This window comes from Pangasianodon hypophthalmus, chromosome 20, assembly GCF_027358585.1.
Source record: "Pangasianodon hypophthalmus isolate fPanHyp1 chromosome 20, fPanHyp1.pri, whole genome shotgun sequence".
NCBI lineage: Eukaryota > Metazoa > Chordata > Actinopteri > Siluriformes > Pangasiidae > Pangasianodon > Pangasianodon hypophthalmus.
Window position 1 is genome coordinate 12,942,936 of NC_069729.1, and position 17,514 is coordinate 12,960,449.

A 17,514-nucleotide genomic window follows, 5' to 3' on the forward strand; every position below is an offset into this window, starting at 1 on the left:
CATAGGATTGAACAAGTCTTGTCTAAAGTCAAGTCTTAAAATGACATTATTCAGTGTAGATCATCACCGGAATTCAACCCAGATGAGATAAATCCAGCTGCTAAACAACTGTCCAGTAAACATCACCTTCCTTCATGACATAGTCTTTATCTCTGATCTGATCTATTGGCCCCAAACAAAGGAGACTATAAGGAGACATCATCAATGTAGATCATCATTGGAGCGAAAAGCATTTGTTACAGCCATAGAATGAAATTATTTAAAATGATCATTTCGATCCACTATTAGGATACAAATAGAAGGATAGCGTTAGCTTTTATAGTACTTGTGCATGCGTAAGTTAGATTAAAACTCTTCTTTACCTATCAGGGATGGAGCAGGGTTAGCCATCATACAGCAGCCCTGGAACATTTTCAAGGTGGAGGGCTTTTTGTTCACAGTTATAGCTTAGCAGTAGTGGGATTTAAACTCTCAACCTAAACAATAGTCCAAAACTGTAACTACGAGCTACTATTTATTGGAAAAAATAAAAGTCTTATTCACATATTGATTATAATTAATCTCTTAACACACATACAGATGTAGACTATTCCTGTTCAATGGAATTTTTGACAATTTTCTTTTTGAAAATACACCACATCTACACATCTAAGAGAAATCTATTATCTTTGACAATTTTATGTTTGAAACTATGATTTTCAAATTTTTCACTTTTCTCATACACACATTAACATGTAGACAAGACTGAAGTTTTCTGAAGACAAAAAAAAAAAAAGGCTGCTGATTTTAGTAAAGTACAAAGCTGTTCACCAAATTAAACACCAGAGGGTGGCACAGAGACAGAAATGTAAACCTACAGAACCAAGTATGTCAAAAGATGTACTAATGGTTCTGTTTTTTTTTGTTGTTTTTTTTAGATTAAGTGCAAATGCTTCTTTGGCTGGTAATAAAACTGATTATACTCCAGCAGATACAGGCTTTTTGCTTGTTAGACACTGTCTCTGTGTTTCCATTTTGAAACTTTTACATAAATTTCAGCCAAAGGCTACTCAGGTCTTGTGATGAAGAGGAAGAAAAGCCTGATGGGAGATTTGCATGAAAATGCTTTTAATATGGGCTTAAACTACCATCAATGGACATAAACAAATGACTCAATCAGTGGTTCATGTTCTTACTATATGAGCACTAAAGTTATTATGCATGTTATTGTTGCTGTTGTCAAGTACCAGGTGAAATGTATTCCAGGCTGTAGTGTGTTCAAACATCAGAATGGGGAATCTGAGTGACTTTGAACATGGCATGGTTGTTGTTGCCAGATGAGCTGGTTTGAATATTTCAGAAACTGCTGATCTCCTGGGATCTTCATGCACAATAGTCTCTAGAGTTTACAAAGAATGGTGCGAAAAACAACAACAACAACAACAAAAAAAAAAAAACCAAAAACATCCAGTGAGTGACAAGTCCAGTGAGTGAGAAAGATGTCTAGTTGATGAGCCAGGTCATAGGACAATGGCCAAACTGGTTTCAGCTGAGAGCAAGGCTACGGTAACTCAAATAACCACTTTTTTAACCGTGGTGAGCTGAAAAGTATATTCAGAATGCATAAAAACTTTGAAACTTATGGGGGTTGAGCTACAACAGCAGAAGTCTATATCAGAGATCTGAAGCCACAGTGTGCACAGGTTTACAGAAACTAGACAGTTAAAGACTGGAAAAATTTCCTCTGGCCACTCACCAGATGTTTTTTTTTCACACCATTCTATGTAAACTCTAGAGACAGCATGTCCTTTACCCTTCATCTGTGTCCTGACACAGATCAGTTGTGATCAGTTCTGAGCACAGCACTCTTGTTGGCTGGAAATATTGGCTGGTTTGTTCTCAAATCAGTAGACATTGAGGTGTTTACGTCCCCAGCAACACCTGTACCAGCACGACATCCATTAGCATATCATTCACTGCTGTGCTGAGAATGGTCCACCACCCAAAATAGTGTCTCAGTGTTGCTTCTATAGTGATTCCTGTCCAGTGATGGATGGGCAGGGGCAGCTGGTATAAATAGGCTAGCATGGGTAAGCCCTTCCTGTCTTTCAAAAAAAAAAAAAGAAAATTAATATAATGTATAACTTTAGCATTAATAGATAAACTATTAGATTATCTGCTGTTATACCACAGTTCTGTTGAAATCTATTTGATCAGGAGGTGTTGATTAATTTTCTATAACAGCATGGTTCTGTAAGTAAGATTCAAGATTCAGATTCAAGATTCAAAGCGTTTATTGTCATGTGCACAGTGAGGAAACCAAGTTTCCCTGAACAATGAAATTCTTCCTTTGCTGTCCACATTGAATGCCAAGATAACAGAACTATATAGAAATAAAAAATAAAAACAGACATGCACATACATACAAACAAACATAATAAAGTGTAGACCATGTTACAGAAGTAGAAATATAGATTATATATATAGAAATATAGACTATGTACATCTGTATGTGTGAGTGTGCAGTGTTGACTTGTGCATATGAAGTATATCTCTATGTGCAATATTGACTTATGTACAAAAAAACAATACAATACAGTACAATACAGTAGTTCTGAAATAAACAGCTGAAATATAAATGACAGGTTTATATTAATACACTCATTCTAATATATTATTGTTTCTATAGACCAGCTCATTCACAGGGACCTTTATGGCAAGTACGCAACATAATCTAAGTGTTGTTATTTAAGACAGAAAATGTATAAACATAGATGTGGTGAAGTCTTTTTTGTTTAACATTTACTTTGTTTAACATTTATGGAAGGAGTTTTCAGTGTCAGCGCTTTGTAACACTCAGTACGTTTTCGGACACGGGAAAGTCTTCAGGACAGAGGAGACCACACTTTGCAGTTTCTAGGTAATGTGACAAGCTGTAAGAGAGAGAAAAATGTAAGGCTAGTGAGAAAACAACTGTTTATAACTGCCATAATATAAGATAAAACAGGAACTGCCTCACAAATGTTCCACAACATTAAATGTAACTATAAATGGTTAAAAGAAGTGACATTCCATGCATTAATAGATAAAAAGTGATTGTTGTATTAATTAATAAACTGTAAAAGTTGGCATATTGGCGTGGTATAAGAGGAATAATATACTTCAGGATGTGGTCATATAGGAAAATAACCCACAATGGGTTTGTGTGATGTGGCTTTGCATCATACCACCATGTCATGGATTATTTTCCTATAATAACACATTATTGTATTGTACACTATATAATCCTTACTTAAAAATGTTTTAAGGTGGTTTATTGTGGAACCAAGCAAAACAATCATTAAAAAATAAAGAGAATGATATGAAGAATTGATGCTGGGGCTAATTTCTTTCTAGCCCAGACTATAGATTTGTGATAGTCATGTCAGGTGATTACCCAGAGTGAAACACCCCCTAGGTTTGATGTTCATTTCACTGGCGCATCAACAGTAACACATCATCAGCAGTAATTGAAATGGCACATGTGAAATACTGTCATGGGTGTAATGAATACAAATGAGGTGTATTGTTTTCACGTTTTTGTTTTTTCAAATTTTTTTAAACTGCCTTTGTAGATGAAACTAAAAGTAGATAGACTAAACAGACATTGTCCAATCAAAATTCAGCAAACTACACAACAGAACATAAGTTTAAATGGTTTGAATGAAAGGGTTGCAACTTTTCTGTTTACCATGGTTGCTATTCAGGGGAAAGAGCATGAACCCTGTAGAGCATTAAGAAAAGCATGAAGAAATCACGAATGCAACTATGTTTAAGTGTGTGTGTGTGTGTGAGTGTGTGTGTGTATAAGCTTGCCCCACATCATTCTTATTATGTCATCAATGAGATCTCATGATATAATGCATTGCTTAACTCTAAGACTTTCGTTATAAACCTATTAATAGATATGGATAGATATTATTAGATATTAATAGATTGTTGATTATTATTATTATTATTATTATTATTATTATTATTATTATTATTGAGTGGAAGGATAACAAACAGATGAGCGATTGTTCAGTAACTGCATGCTTACAAAGTTACCAATATGGTGGGTTTTAACTGACAAAATTGCCAAGGAGTGTAGCTATAGTATAAGTGTAACTAATAAATGGCATTTCTAAGATTGCAAGAATATCAGTAAACACATTTCTCTGTTTATGTGGAGGGACTTTTAAAAATAGATCCAAATTACACCAATCAGCCATAACATTAAAACCACTGACAGGTGACTTGAATAACTTTGATTATTTCGTTACAATGGCACCTTACAAGGGGTGGGATATATTAGGCAGCAAGAGAACAGTCAGGTTGCGGGTAAATGGACGTTACCTGGGGAAGAGATGGCACCAGGATGCACTATGGGAAGAAGCAAGTCGGTGGAGGCAGTGTGGTACTCTTGGCAATGTTCTGCTGGGAAACCTTGGGTTATGGCATTGACGTGGATGTTACTCTGACATGTACCATGTACCTAAAGATTGTTGCAGACCAGGTATACCCCTTCATGGCAACAGTATTACCTAATTGCAGTGGCCTCTTTCAGCAAGATAATGCGCCCTGCCACACTGCAAAAATTGTTCAGGAATGGTTTGAGGAAGATGACAAAGTGTTTGAGGTGTTGACTTGGCCTCCAAATTCCCCAGATCTCAATCAAATTGTGCATCTGTGGGATGTGCTGGACAAACAAGTGTGATCCATGGAGACCCCACCTTGCAACTTACAGGACTTTAAGGATCTGATCTGCTGCTAACGTCTTGGTGCCAGATACCACAGCACACCTTCAGAGGTCTTGTGGAGGCCATGCCTCGATGGGTCAGAGCTGTTTTGGTGGCACAAGGGGGACCTACACAATATTAGGCAGGTGGTTTTAATGTCCTGGCTGATCGGTGTATCTTGCAGTGTGCAAAATAATTTAAATATTAAATATATGGTATGAGATTTCTTACATTACATAAGGTCCCGTGAGCATAATGCTATTTTTTTAGGAAAAGACAAAATGGACTTCCTGATTGTAGCACAAATATTTAGCCAACAGTCTGACTGCCTGGGCCTCCTACTTTGTGACAAACACTATGCTCTGAATCAGAATGAGACTCAGAATCACCACTGCCTGAATGCATCTGATTCATTTCAGCAAATCATTGACTCGTTCTTTCTCTCCATGAGTGACAGATGTACCTGCGTTTATGTATTACACTGACAGGTGATATGTAGTGATAACTGGATGTAATTAATCATAGGACATAAATGTGGCCATGCTAATGAATCCGCAGAGACTTCCTGTGGTTACTAGCTTTCCATCAAATCTAAATGCATATTGGATCTCTTTAAACCTTGCATTGTGGAATGGGCTTATTTTTTGTGGGAAAGTTCAGCCTCCCAGCAAGAGGACAGCTCCTGTTTTTCCTTTCTTTTTGATATTTAGGCAGCAAAAATTAGCCAAATACAAATAATCCAGACTGCCAACAAAGCCTTTGTCTGAATGCTGGGCTTTAGGGTATTAGTCTTCTTGTCATGCTGTGCTGTTTGTCTCTTAGTTAAACAGCTTTTTAATGATGAGACATTTAAGGAATTCTCCTCTTACTCTGTCAAGTATTACAGAAATAAAAGTCTTTGTGCGTGGTAATCATTTTAGCCATATATTGCACCATTATAGAAAAAATAAAGAAAAGTAGCAGTGAGAGAGAGAAAGTGAGAGAGCACCAGTAGGCAAAGCTCTTCCACGTCAGGAATCCTCCATTTGCATGCAGAGATGCATGCTGGCACAGCCATGGAATATTTAGCGAGCTCCCACAGGCGGCTCAAGATTAAGGCTCCAATGAATTCAAGTCCATGCGCGGACTGATTTCCTGAGAGAATGGCCCTTTATTGAGGCCCGGTTTGAATCATGCTGCTTTCCTTTTGGCCCAATGGAGGTAGAGGTAATTGACAGTCCTTTAGAAAACGCCAACACTGGTGCTTTTTTGGAGCGGGATTGATTTTGAAATTACTCTGCCTTGGGGTCTTTAAAGGCTGGACTGGAAAATGCAGGCCATTGGTAATTGTTCTAATGAGATCAGCGTACCTACGGTTCCTGTTAGGGAGGCCCGTTTGTGGGAATGACATGGGAAACTAAGAAAATGGCCCAACAAACTACCCTCCCCCCTCACCTCGCAATGACCAACACCATCACAACCACCAAAAAAAAAGAAGGTCTTGGTTAAGAAAAAGCTTCCGCTGTTCAGACCTGTTCACTAATTTCATTGTTGTGGCTGCTGGTTGTTTTAGGAGAATCTTTGAAACTTGTGCCATGAGCTTGCTTTTGCCTTAGAGTCAAAAGCACACTAGTCTAGCTAGGAGTTGCCAATATCTACTTCCTTGTAAGCAAAAAGTTAATCGCTACAAAATATAAACATCATTAGATTTGCTTAATGAGGTGTGATTATTTGCAAATCAATCAATTCATTTGGTTATATGTTTATTTACAGAACGAAACATGCCTAAAATGGACGGCATGGTGGCACAGTGGGTAGTGTTGATGCCTCATAGCTCCTGGCTCCCCAGTCCGTGTGTCTGTCTGTGTAGGGTTTCCTCCAGGTTCTCCAGTTTTCTCCTATCTCCCCAAAACATGCCAGCAGTCTCTAAATTCTCCCTAGGTATGAATAAGTGCCTATGTGTGTGTGCATGGTGACCAGCGATCAGCTGGCTTGCATTCCCACCTCCTCACTCTGGATCCACCGCAACCCTGTCCACGATAAAGTGGTTACTGAAGCTTAATGAATGAATGAAAATACGTAAAATGTTCAGTGCCTCTGTGAGAAATTGCTAGCAATATTTAAATTGTGCTTCAAATATTTAAATGTGGCCTTCAAAAGGGCATGCCCCAAGATCTGTTGTAGTGAGGGGTCAAACAGTGGTTAAAGGTCACAGTTGGGATTATAATGGTCAGTCACTCTAAAAATGTGTTTTCACCACAACAGTGTATGTTTACACATAGATTAACTAAAGATTGTTTAGTCTTAGTTTGTTTAAATTGCTTATACAACACTGTGTGTTGTAATGTAGATTTTTTACTGTAGAGCAATTGAATTTTATATGAATAACGCAAAAACCTCAACCCTCATCCAACCTTACCTATTTCTAAATTTATTGACGTGAATTATTACAAACTTTCAGTACTGAGCCCGTGTAAAACTGTGTACTTAAAGGACAACTCCATCTTGAAACATATTAAATATATTTACATTAAAATGTTGATGTGCATAGGCAGTCTGGTGCTAATTTGAGAAGGGTGTGCCATGCTGACATTACAGCAGAACAGTTCTAGTGCAGTTACAATGGCATTTAATATGTTTTTTTTTTAATGAAAATGTTTATCTCAAACGCAAGGGTTAACAGTTATTTTGTTGTTAGCTCCAAAAAACAAATAGCAAGAGCTTCTTTTCTCACTCACCATTTTTCCACAACATTCAATTGCCACATTAATGAGAAATCAAGTGTAGAAGTATTGGAGACAGCTTGGCAGTTAGCAGTCTACGAGATGATGAGTGTGATAGTGTTGACTGGTATTGGCATGAAAGTTGAAGCTTTGGAGGAGGTGACAGGGCTGGACAGACTAAAGCACAGCTGTATCGCAGGTAGTTGAATGGCATTGTGGGTAATATTGGAAACCAAACTGAAAATAGCCAAATATGATGATGAAAGAAAGTTGAAAATAAAAGGCAACTCAGAATTTCATTACAAAATAAATCTTGGACATAAATATGAAAATTAATATGCATGTTGCTCAGGGTGGATTGTTCCTTTAGTTGATAAGCTGTTTGTTGCGCAACATATTTTTTCATATGAGAAGAAATTTCAATTAATATTAGATTATCTCACATGCAATTAAATGAATAGTTAGCAAATTCCACTAACTCAGTACATAAACTCCTACTTATTCCAGCAAGTGGCATACAGACATTAATTTTCTTTATTTTTATTACAAACATTTCTAACCCTTAAGTAATCTATAAATATACTAGTACGTATGAAAAAACAGTAACGAACCACCTTAGTGAGACTAATTAGGTGTTGATTATTGTATAAATAACCTTCACCTTATCCAGGACGCAGTGGGACAGCTGATGTCCTGATGCCACCTACTGAGCTCAAGCTGTTCCTATCTTACCTCACACTGCACACAGAGAAATGGACAGACTGCATTTCCCTCTTTTTTGCCATCTTCATCCTTCTATCTATCCATTCATCGACCCTTCCATTCACCTATCCATCTGTCCTTTTGTTCCTCTCTCTTACATAACTCTGTACACACAAGACTTTATGTATTTTCTACCTTTTCCTTTTTTTCTACCTACCCATGATTCATCCACCCCTCTATCTATATTTACACTTCTCTTTTACCTTAGTACACAGAAAATGGGCATACACTGTTGTGCTTCTTTCCCTTGTTTCGTCTTTGTTTTTGTCCATTCTTTCTTATATTAATTCATAAATCTGTTCACATTTCAGCTCACTTTTATGGCAGACAGTAAAGGAAGAAATATATCTTTGCCATTGTCATTTTCTTTGTTTATTTTATTTTTGCCTTTTCATCCACTCACTATGGATGAAAAAGCCACTACTAATCTTACTAAACTAACAATTATACCAAACTAACCAATAATACTTTACATTTTTGTGTTACAGAAGCTCTGACAGTAGTCCTTGCTATAATTTTAATTAGAGGTTTTTATTAATGCACTCATTCTAATAGACTATTTAGGCAATATTGCATGAGCAAGAGTACAGTTATCTCTTGCCCTGAGGGCTCGTGCCTACTTCAATTCATAGCCATGCCGATATTCAGTATAACCGCACTATTGTGAGTGTGATATTGCTTTTATACAACAGTTCTATTAACAAGAAATTAATATTGAGTAAGTGACATTTCAGACACAGATGAGTGGAGTGATACACACAGTGAAAGGTCCCAGTGGAGTTATACTAAATATAAGCACTCTTGGAACACTGCTTGACCAATCAAATTAGTGGACTGGAACTAACTGTTGTGTAAAGCACAAAACTCTGAAAGCTTTATTGTGGTCTGATAGTTATAACGATGACTTTTCTTATTTTTGTCCTCTAGCCATTCATCAATGTTGATTTCTGACCATAGGGCTGCTGTTGGTTGGTTATGCAAATATGCAAAATAAATTCTACACAATATCCTCGAACATGGCACTACATCATAGCTGTGCTGAAAATGATCCAACATCCAAATAAGATCTGATCATCAGTTGTAAACCCTTTCCACTGATGTACATAATATTCATATGGGTGGTATGAAAAGTCACATGATGATGTTCAGCTTGCACAGTACACTGGTATCTGTATTATAATAGTAAGATTGTTATGATACAACTACCATATTTGGACACTGAATATAAGGTGTACGTTGGATATACCAAATAAATTAGCAACTAAGTTACAACTAAGTAGCTTATAATATTGAGTATTTAAAATGTCACATCATATTCTAGCGATACAAGGTAAAAATTGGAGACACTCACACAGTATCATTAACCACAGATGACAGGTTTTTGATTGCTGTCACACATTTTTCTACAGAGATATTTTTTGCTTCGCTTTTTACTTCCCCTTACACACAGTAATTGCAGGATATCACACATGACAATGTGACAGTCTGCAGTAATGGAATTGAGAATGGGGGAAACAATGGTTGCTACCAATGTTCCCTGGGAAAGAAAAGGTGCAAAAACAGCACAGATTTTTCTTAATCATATTCGAGAAATTCAATAACTCTAACTCTCACACTTTGAGGGTAGTATTTTATTGATAGGTGTGAAGAACTGATTGAAGATCTGTGAGTTTTTTTGCCTTTAATTATTCAAATGTATGCAATTGCATAGATTAAAGGAATTTATACATCAGGACTTTCCAGATCCAGATGCAGAAACCAAAATCCTATTAGAATTATTTAATCCCAGATGTTACATTTGCAACCAACAGTTTGTTTTAAGTTTGTTAAGCCATAAAATATTTATGTTCTTGTCATTGAAAGCCAAACTGTATAAACTAGAGCATATACAAAATAGAGCATCTACTTCAATGCAATTAAGATTGTATTTGACTATCTGTATTGGCTATACTATTTTGTGTAAATATACTGTACAGTATAGAGCATATGGACAGAGATGCATAAACTATCCTATAATATTGTTGAATTCCATTTTAGTAAGAACTGAGAAATAGATGACCTCTGACCTCTGTGTCAATTCACCTTACCTGAATTCACTGGCTTAAACACACCTGACAACATAGATTAAAATGACAATGTGTATATATGCATCAAACTTTATGAAACATATTATCATTCTTCTAATAACATTTTCCGTTTCTCTCCCCGCGTTTCTATCTCTGCGTCTCAATTCCCTTGATTTACTTTTCCACATTTCATTTACACCTCTCTAAAATGTGTCCTTGAATTCGCCGAAGCAAACCGTCACAAAACACAACAAGGAGTCGTGGGCAATATTAGCTGAAAAAGTATCCACGGACCATCTGGGTACGTTTGGGATACTCATTTCAATATACTGTGATTTGGAACGCACTAATTCTAATCTCTTATACTATTAAGGACGGATAGTAGACGAATTGAGATGCAGCATATGTTTCTGGGGTTTCAGGAAATCAACAAGCTGATTTTTTTTAAATAACTGACAGTTTAATCAAGATATGGGTGTGCTTGGATAATCAAGTAGAAAGGTTTCTTTCTTTTTTGGTGTTTTTTCCTCCTACCACTAAAGTGTGTGCATTTACATTTCCAACCTATCTCTCCTTTTCTCGTAATTGCTCCAAGCATTCTGAGGAGAATAGACGAACACAAGGGCTAGTTATTCTCCTCCCTATAGTTCGCATTGCCATAGAAACATAGTGGTTGTATTGCTTGACCTTGTTTTCATCCTTGTGCTTTGCAGTGCCTTTAAGGGGCTTTTTTGCATGCTTAGCAAGGGGCCACCTTTTATACATCAGTCCACAGTGATATGTGGTGTTTTCTTAGGGTTACACTGTGGAGAGGAAGAGTGTGAAATATTTGACCTCACTTACAACCTATAGGAGCTTGGTGGGATTTTTGTGGGTGAGTATGATTGGAGTTTCTGTACCTGCAAGCCTGAGCAGTGTCTTTTTATGAAGAATACACTAATCAAACAATGCAGACACAAAAGCCCAAATCACACACATAAACAGAAGCTATAGATAATAGATAATATTAATAATAGACAAAATGGTTTCATTGATGTTGCAGTGTGTCATACCAGTGATAAATGTTCTATGGGTATTCTAGAGCAAAAAATAAAACTGCTGTACTTCTGATTTTGATGACAAATGACTGGTCTGGATGAAAAAGACAATGCAGAACCAAACCAAACATTGTCGGAGAGGACGGTTCACACAAATGTCTTAGGTGGCTGGTAGCTGTGTTTTGGGTTTGGGTTAAACTGTTCAGCGATCAATAGCAATGTTTACCTGCAGTCTAATAATCCTCTTTACGTGATTGCACCATGATGCATGCAGACCAACATGGCGGCTCCAAAAAAAAAAAAAAAACATCCCCGTAATGCAATATTGGATGGAGTGTCATCTACTTAATATCTTAATGCAGAATGATATTGCATTCATCTGTTCAACATGTACATGTGGAGGGCATTTTGCTTCAACCTTTCTTCAACTCTTGCACGGTGAACAGAATTATGGGATTGGTGCATGTTATGGCACCTTAAATTAGGACAAAATAAGGGGCCTTAGAAGCCAGCTGGCCATATGCTGCCTTCAAAATTGTATTTTAAAGTTACAGGACATGATTTGATAGGAAAATAATCAATGGTAATCTGGTCGGATGCAGCCCAATGCAAAGCAGGGTAACGGTTACCACGAAGTTGATTATTTTCCAATAACAACATGTCGCTAAATGTTTTATTCCTCTTATACCATAGCAGTTTGCTAATGATTAAAAATTTTTGTTAATAATACTTTTTACATGATACTTTTTAACCGTTTATAGTAACATTTAATGTTATGGAATGCCTGAGAGACAAGTTAGTTCCTATTATCACTTACGTTATAATAGCAATACCAGAAAGCGCAAACTCCTCTGTCTTGAACACTCTCCCATGGTGGAAAACTTACTGACTGTTACAAAGACACTGGAGACTCCTTAAATAAAAATAAATGCCTCCTCACAGAAAGCTTTATCATATCAATTATTATACACGCTTCTTGGATAAATAACAATATATTTTTAATTGGTTTAATGTTAATCTTAGATCATGTGGTATATCTGCCTTACAAGTCCCCGTGAATTAGCTGTTACTATAGAAACAATAACATATTAGATGGAGCTCATATGATTTGAATTACAACTTGAACTATTGTCAGAGGTGCTGTTATAGAAAATTAATCAACAAAACAGATCCGAGAATTCAAGAGTGTTTTATGAGTGTATGCAATTACAACATAGGGTATTATATAAATGATTATCAGCACATGCCTTGTCTGTACTGGTACATAGCCTAAATAGTGTGGGAATAGTGTGGGAAACTAAAACACATCGATTGCTTATTTTCAGACACTTTGAGAAGATTTGGGACGCTACCTGTCACAGGCCCATGGGACTTGTTCCACTGAAAACTAGGCTAGTAATCAAGCAAACAAATATGACTGGGGTTTGAGCACAAGACTATTCCTGCTCTTTCACTGTGTAAGCAGTGTTGTATATGTGTGCAAGAAGCGTGAAAATGCCTCTCGCTGGGGAACTGGAACTGCATGTGTGAGAGTGGTTCAGAGAGCTGAATTCACAGAGTGCATCCTGAAGGATGTGTCGTCTTTACGAAAACTTCAATCCATTAAGCTGCATTCTACTTCAACATTTTATTTATTATTATTATTTTATTTATAACTGCTCATACATACAACAATTTTATACGTTCTAGCTTATTGCTGATATGCATATCAGCACTTCACTGTCAGATGATACCAGAATCATAAGAAAGAAAGGCAACGGAGGACAGCTTGGTAGGAAAATAAAGTGATGTCCTTGTATCCTAGCAACCTCTCCATCCCGTCTTGTCTCCAGTCTCTCTGCAGTGATAGCGTTAGTTCCCTACAGACTCACATACAGTGGTCAAGCAGCAAAATAAAGGCCTTTTACCTGTTTTTGGTTTTCAAACATGGACTCATGCTAATAAAAAGACTGAGAGTGTGCATAGTTCATCTAACAGGCATATTCATATCATATTCATATTCATGTATTCTACTAAAATCTATTGCTATAAAATCCATAATGGCTGAGTAACTTTATCCATACTTATCTACGGTTTGAGAATGCCTTTGTATGGTGCAGTAATACTGGTACATGGTTTGAGCTTCATTTGTGAGATAGCTTTCATATGTTTGAGTATGGTTTGTATTGTATGAGAATAGTTTTATGTGGTTTGAACATACATTTGGATTATTTGACCGTGGTTTAAGAATGGTTTTGCATGGTTTGAATGTGATACGATCATGCTTTTGCATTGTTTGTTCATTACCAAAGTGTTTTTTTAAACATATTTATTCATTTGCATAAAACTCATATTAGGAAACTCCTGTTCAGCAGCGCAAGTGCAGTTATCACCCTGGTTGGACTCCACTGAGCGCAGTATTTGCCAGCATCTTTGGTGGCCACTCTCTGTATGCGGTGTCCTACTTCTTTTGCGTTCAAATGACGAATGACCCTTAAATGAATGCTGTATAGTGACCAGGTCAGTCTTTTCCATAGCACAGTGAACACTTAGGGAACTCCCAGTTTCCTGCAATCCATGTAATTCTTCTTGCTGAGAGACGAGTCGCTACTTGAAGCTGGTTGTTATCCAGAGTTAGTGGTCTGTTTCAGAATGAAGAAAAGGCTGTGAGAAATAAAGCAACTCAGTGTGATAATACTCAGCTTGTGCCACATTAGACAAATAAAAATGTTATTATGATAAGAAACTACCAATAGTGAGAGAAGTTAAGAGGTTAATTATGATGTTAGTGTCAATGATGCATCAAGATGTTTTATTTTCTTAGAGATTTTTGGTTCTGTGTTTTATTTCTGCCTCTTAATTTAATTAATACTAGCTTCATTGTTATGATGACCTGCAGTGGACTGGTGTCCCATCCTGTGTGTCTTCCTGCCTCGCGCCTAGTGTTTCTGGGACAGGCTTCAGATCCACAGCCCAGACCAGGATAAAGTGGTTACTGAAGATGAATGAATAAATGATTTATTGCTATGACCACATATCAGTATTGCTAAATCTCAGTATATGCGGCTGCTATAATAAAAGCTGCTATTTTTTTTAACCTTTTAAGGGTCTTCTGGCCACAAGTCAACCTTTTTTAGATATAAATATTGGCACTGGAGATGTTTAAAACTATTTGATTGATACTTGCAGACATTTTGACAGACTGGTCAAGCCTTTAACTGCAGACTGCAAATTGTTAGAAGAGAATTTCCATTTAAAAGCCACTTTTTTCACCCCCTGTGCGACCAACACCTATAAATGACTTGATTATTCCATAATATTCTTTGTGCCAATACTGAGTGAGTCCTCTCAATAAATGTTAAGCCATATGGGGGGCATTTAATTGATGCTTGAATGTGGATAAAAACACCTGCTTGACACAGTGTCCCAAATTTCACCCCAAATGTCATAGCTAAAAGCAGAACCCCCTGCCGGTAGTGCACGGAGTGCAGTGTGTGGTCAGAGTAAGTGTGAGCTAAATGAGTGTGGTGGTGTTAAGGAGGATGCGAGTCCCGTTACCACATGGCTCTTTTCCAACGAGAGACGTTTTGAGATCAGACACAGGAACCAGAGCTGAGCAACAGCAAGAACAGCAAATCCGTCCATCTTTCGGCATCAGACTCAGCCGAGAGCTTTCTACACACACTCCCCCGTCTCCTGCCACACAGACCTTCATTCCTATTTATCCTTCTTTTATTCTGGTATAAGGGATTTGAATTGAGGCTTTGGGGTTGAGACTGATAACAGGTGATCAGCCAAGACAGGATTTACTGCACGACCTTGTATTGGTGAGTAAAACATCTTCATCGGATTCATCAGTTTTGCTATCATTTGCAGCTCTTGTAATCAGAGAAAAAAAAATGTGTCCACTGTGGTGGCTCTATAGTATTATAGTCACACACTGGTTAATTAAATGTGCGTCTCGGATGCGCTTTTGCGCCCCGTGTGTGAGTGCGTGCGTGCGTCTGTGTGCGTGTATGTGTGTATGTGTGTGTGAGTGTGTGTGTGTGTGCGGGCGTGCGTGCGTGCGTGTGTGTGTCTGTGTGTCTGCATGTGCGCGCGCGTGTGCGTGTCTGAGTTTGGTCGCGAGACATTTCGGAGTCGGGTCCGGTTTTCTCCTCGCATGCTCCGGCTCGGACCGTGCGCTTTACCCGCTTTTCGCTCGCAGGCTGTTGGGAGGTGATGACAGCCGACAAGCCCGGGCCCATGGTGAACGGGAGGCACGCGGAGGACGCCGAGGCTCCGCGCGCGAGCCCCGTGCACGAGCGCGGCCAGTGGGGCAGCAAGGTGGAGTTCATGCTCTCGGTGGCCGGAGAGATCATCGGACTCGGCAACGTGTGGAGGTTCCCATATCTCTGCTACAAGAACGGAGGAGGTGAGACACTCCACATCGTCCATTCATCATCATCATCATCATCATTAATGCCAAAACTCTTAAAGTTGCACTGATATACAAAGCACAGTGAACACCTGTTTAGAAGCATTACAGTGCTGAAATACTGTCTACACTGTCTAATCTCCTCTTAATCAAGGAATCTTTGGAGGGTTAATGATTCCAGCTTTCTAAAGAGGTTCCACCTGGAAACTTTTCCAAGCAGAACCTCTGGAAGATGATTTTTTAAATTTTATTTTTATTTTTGCATCCCCATTTTGACCAGTTGGAGGTCTGGACAAACATCCAGAAATATGGCATATCTCAGTGCTAGCATGTTTTTTAGTGTTAAAAACATTACTTGTGGGAGCTGCTGGTGAAGGGGTTATAGACAGATTATAGAAGATGTTCAGCTCTTTCCAACTATATACTTTATGGAGGGTTTTAGAAATTATTTTAGCTGTCCGTTCTGGATGTATGTCTGCACTAGTGCTTTGGCAACAGCAGCAGCTTTCTAGTTATGGTAAATACTGTGGTGTATTGGGTTAAATTGGAATTACAGTGGAATTTAAAACCCAAAGTGACAAAAAAGATTGCATTTATTTTTTAGGGGACAAACTGAAGAGCGCTTAAGCGTGCTAGATAGATGTATCTTAAAAGCAAAAGTAATGGCTAAGTCAATACTTTAAGTGTGACTTTAACACTGAGGAAGTTAATGGGCTGTGTTTATCTAGGCTTGGATCAAACTAGGAAAAAACATCCAAAAGAGCCACAGCAACACCTACAGATTTTACATAAATCCAGCTGATTATAACTGACCCCCATATGAGTTCATCCAAACTGTTCTTCATAAAGAGTTTCCATTTATCTTAACTAAAGCCAACCAGCAAGTTATTATCTGGTGTCCAGGTTTAGTTTCTTTAGGTTCACACTAGCATGAACACACAGCTTAACAGTGTTTATAATAAGTTGTACAATGATTATGCATTTACAATACAGAAATATAACTTATACTGTGTTCTTAAACCATGTGATATAATAAGAGTTTGTTTCACAATGTTGTTTGGAAATGCTCACACAAATTTCCTAGTGCCAAACTAACATTTTGCGCTCTTAGCACAAAAGATTCTAGCTTTCTAATGGAAATTTTCTTGGTTCTACTTAGAAACTTTCTGTTAACAGGAAACTTGCGTTGTTGAGTTATACAGAACATTAGGGATTCCTGAAAAACACTTTAGGGTGTTAAATGAAACATTTTTTCAGAGTATGGCAACGGTTTTCAGAAGAACCAGAAAGATTAAAATAAAATTTGGATAGTCCAGGAAGCAAAATTTCCTAAAACTATAGCATTAAAAAGTAGTCTCCTACCCTGCTAACTTAAACAAATATTGCTAGCAGGAGCAAAGATAAGTTCATGACTACTAGTTAGCATTATTCACGGTGAATAAAAGCATCACATGCTCACCTGAAATGACAATAAATGCCAAATAGTAGCATTTATTAGGTTAAGTCGAACTAATTGATTTAGGATTTGAAATGGTTGTCACTACAGTAGTTTTCAGCTATGTAGTGTAGCGTAATTTTGGTCATTTTTTACAGATGACAGTGTTTCTAATAATAGTCTTATTAATACACTTTACATAAACTATAAATTAAATGCTTTAAATTAAACATATGCTTCTCTGTCATCTCATGTCATGGATCATATTAACAAGAACTGAATTCATTAATTTAACTGAAAGTAATGATGTTCAGTATTCATATTCCATGATACTGACTGAAAGACCAAAGTAGGCACTGTCCTTGTAATGGAGAAAATTG

The 17,514-nt window shown here is 37.5% G+C and overlaps 1 protein-coding gene across 2 annotated transcripts in view; it reads left to right on the forward strand.

Moving 5' to 3' along the window:
* Nucleotides 1-14,757: 14,757 nt before the first annotated feature.
* slc6a11b (solute carrier family 6 member 11b) overlaps nucleotides 14,758-17,514 on the forward strand; it is a 40,279-nt gene continuing 37,522 nt past the window's right edge. Inside the window, exons 1-2 of one of the 2 annotated variants that reach the window (XM_026932776.3) lie at nucleotides 14,758-15,109; nucleotides 15,490-15,696. In XM_026932776.3, the coding sequence (XP_026788577.1) occupies nucleotides 15,504-15,696 (193 nt within the window). In that variant the 5' untranslated portion in view covers nucleotides 14,758-15,109; nucleotides 15,490-15,503. Of the gene's footprint in view, nucleotides 15,110-15,341; nucleotides 15,697-17,514 lie in introns of those variants that run through there. The other variant, XM_053227014.1, reaches the window with a different exon arrangement.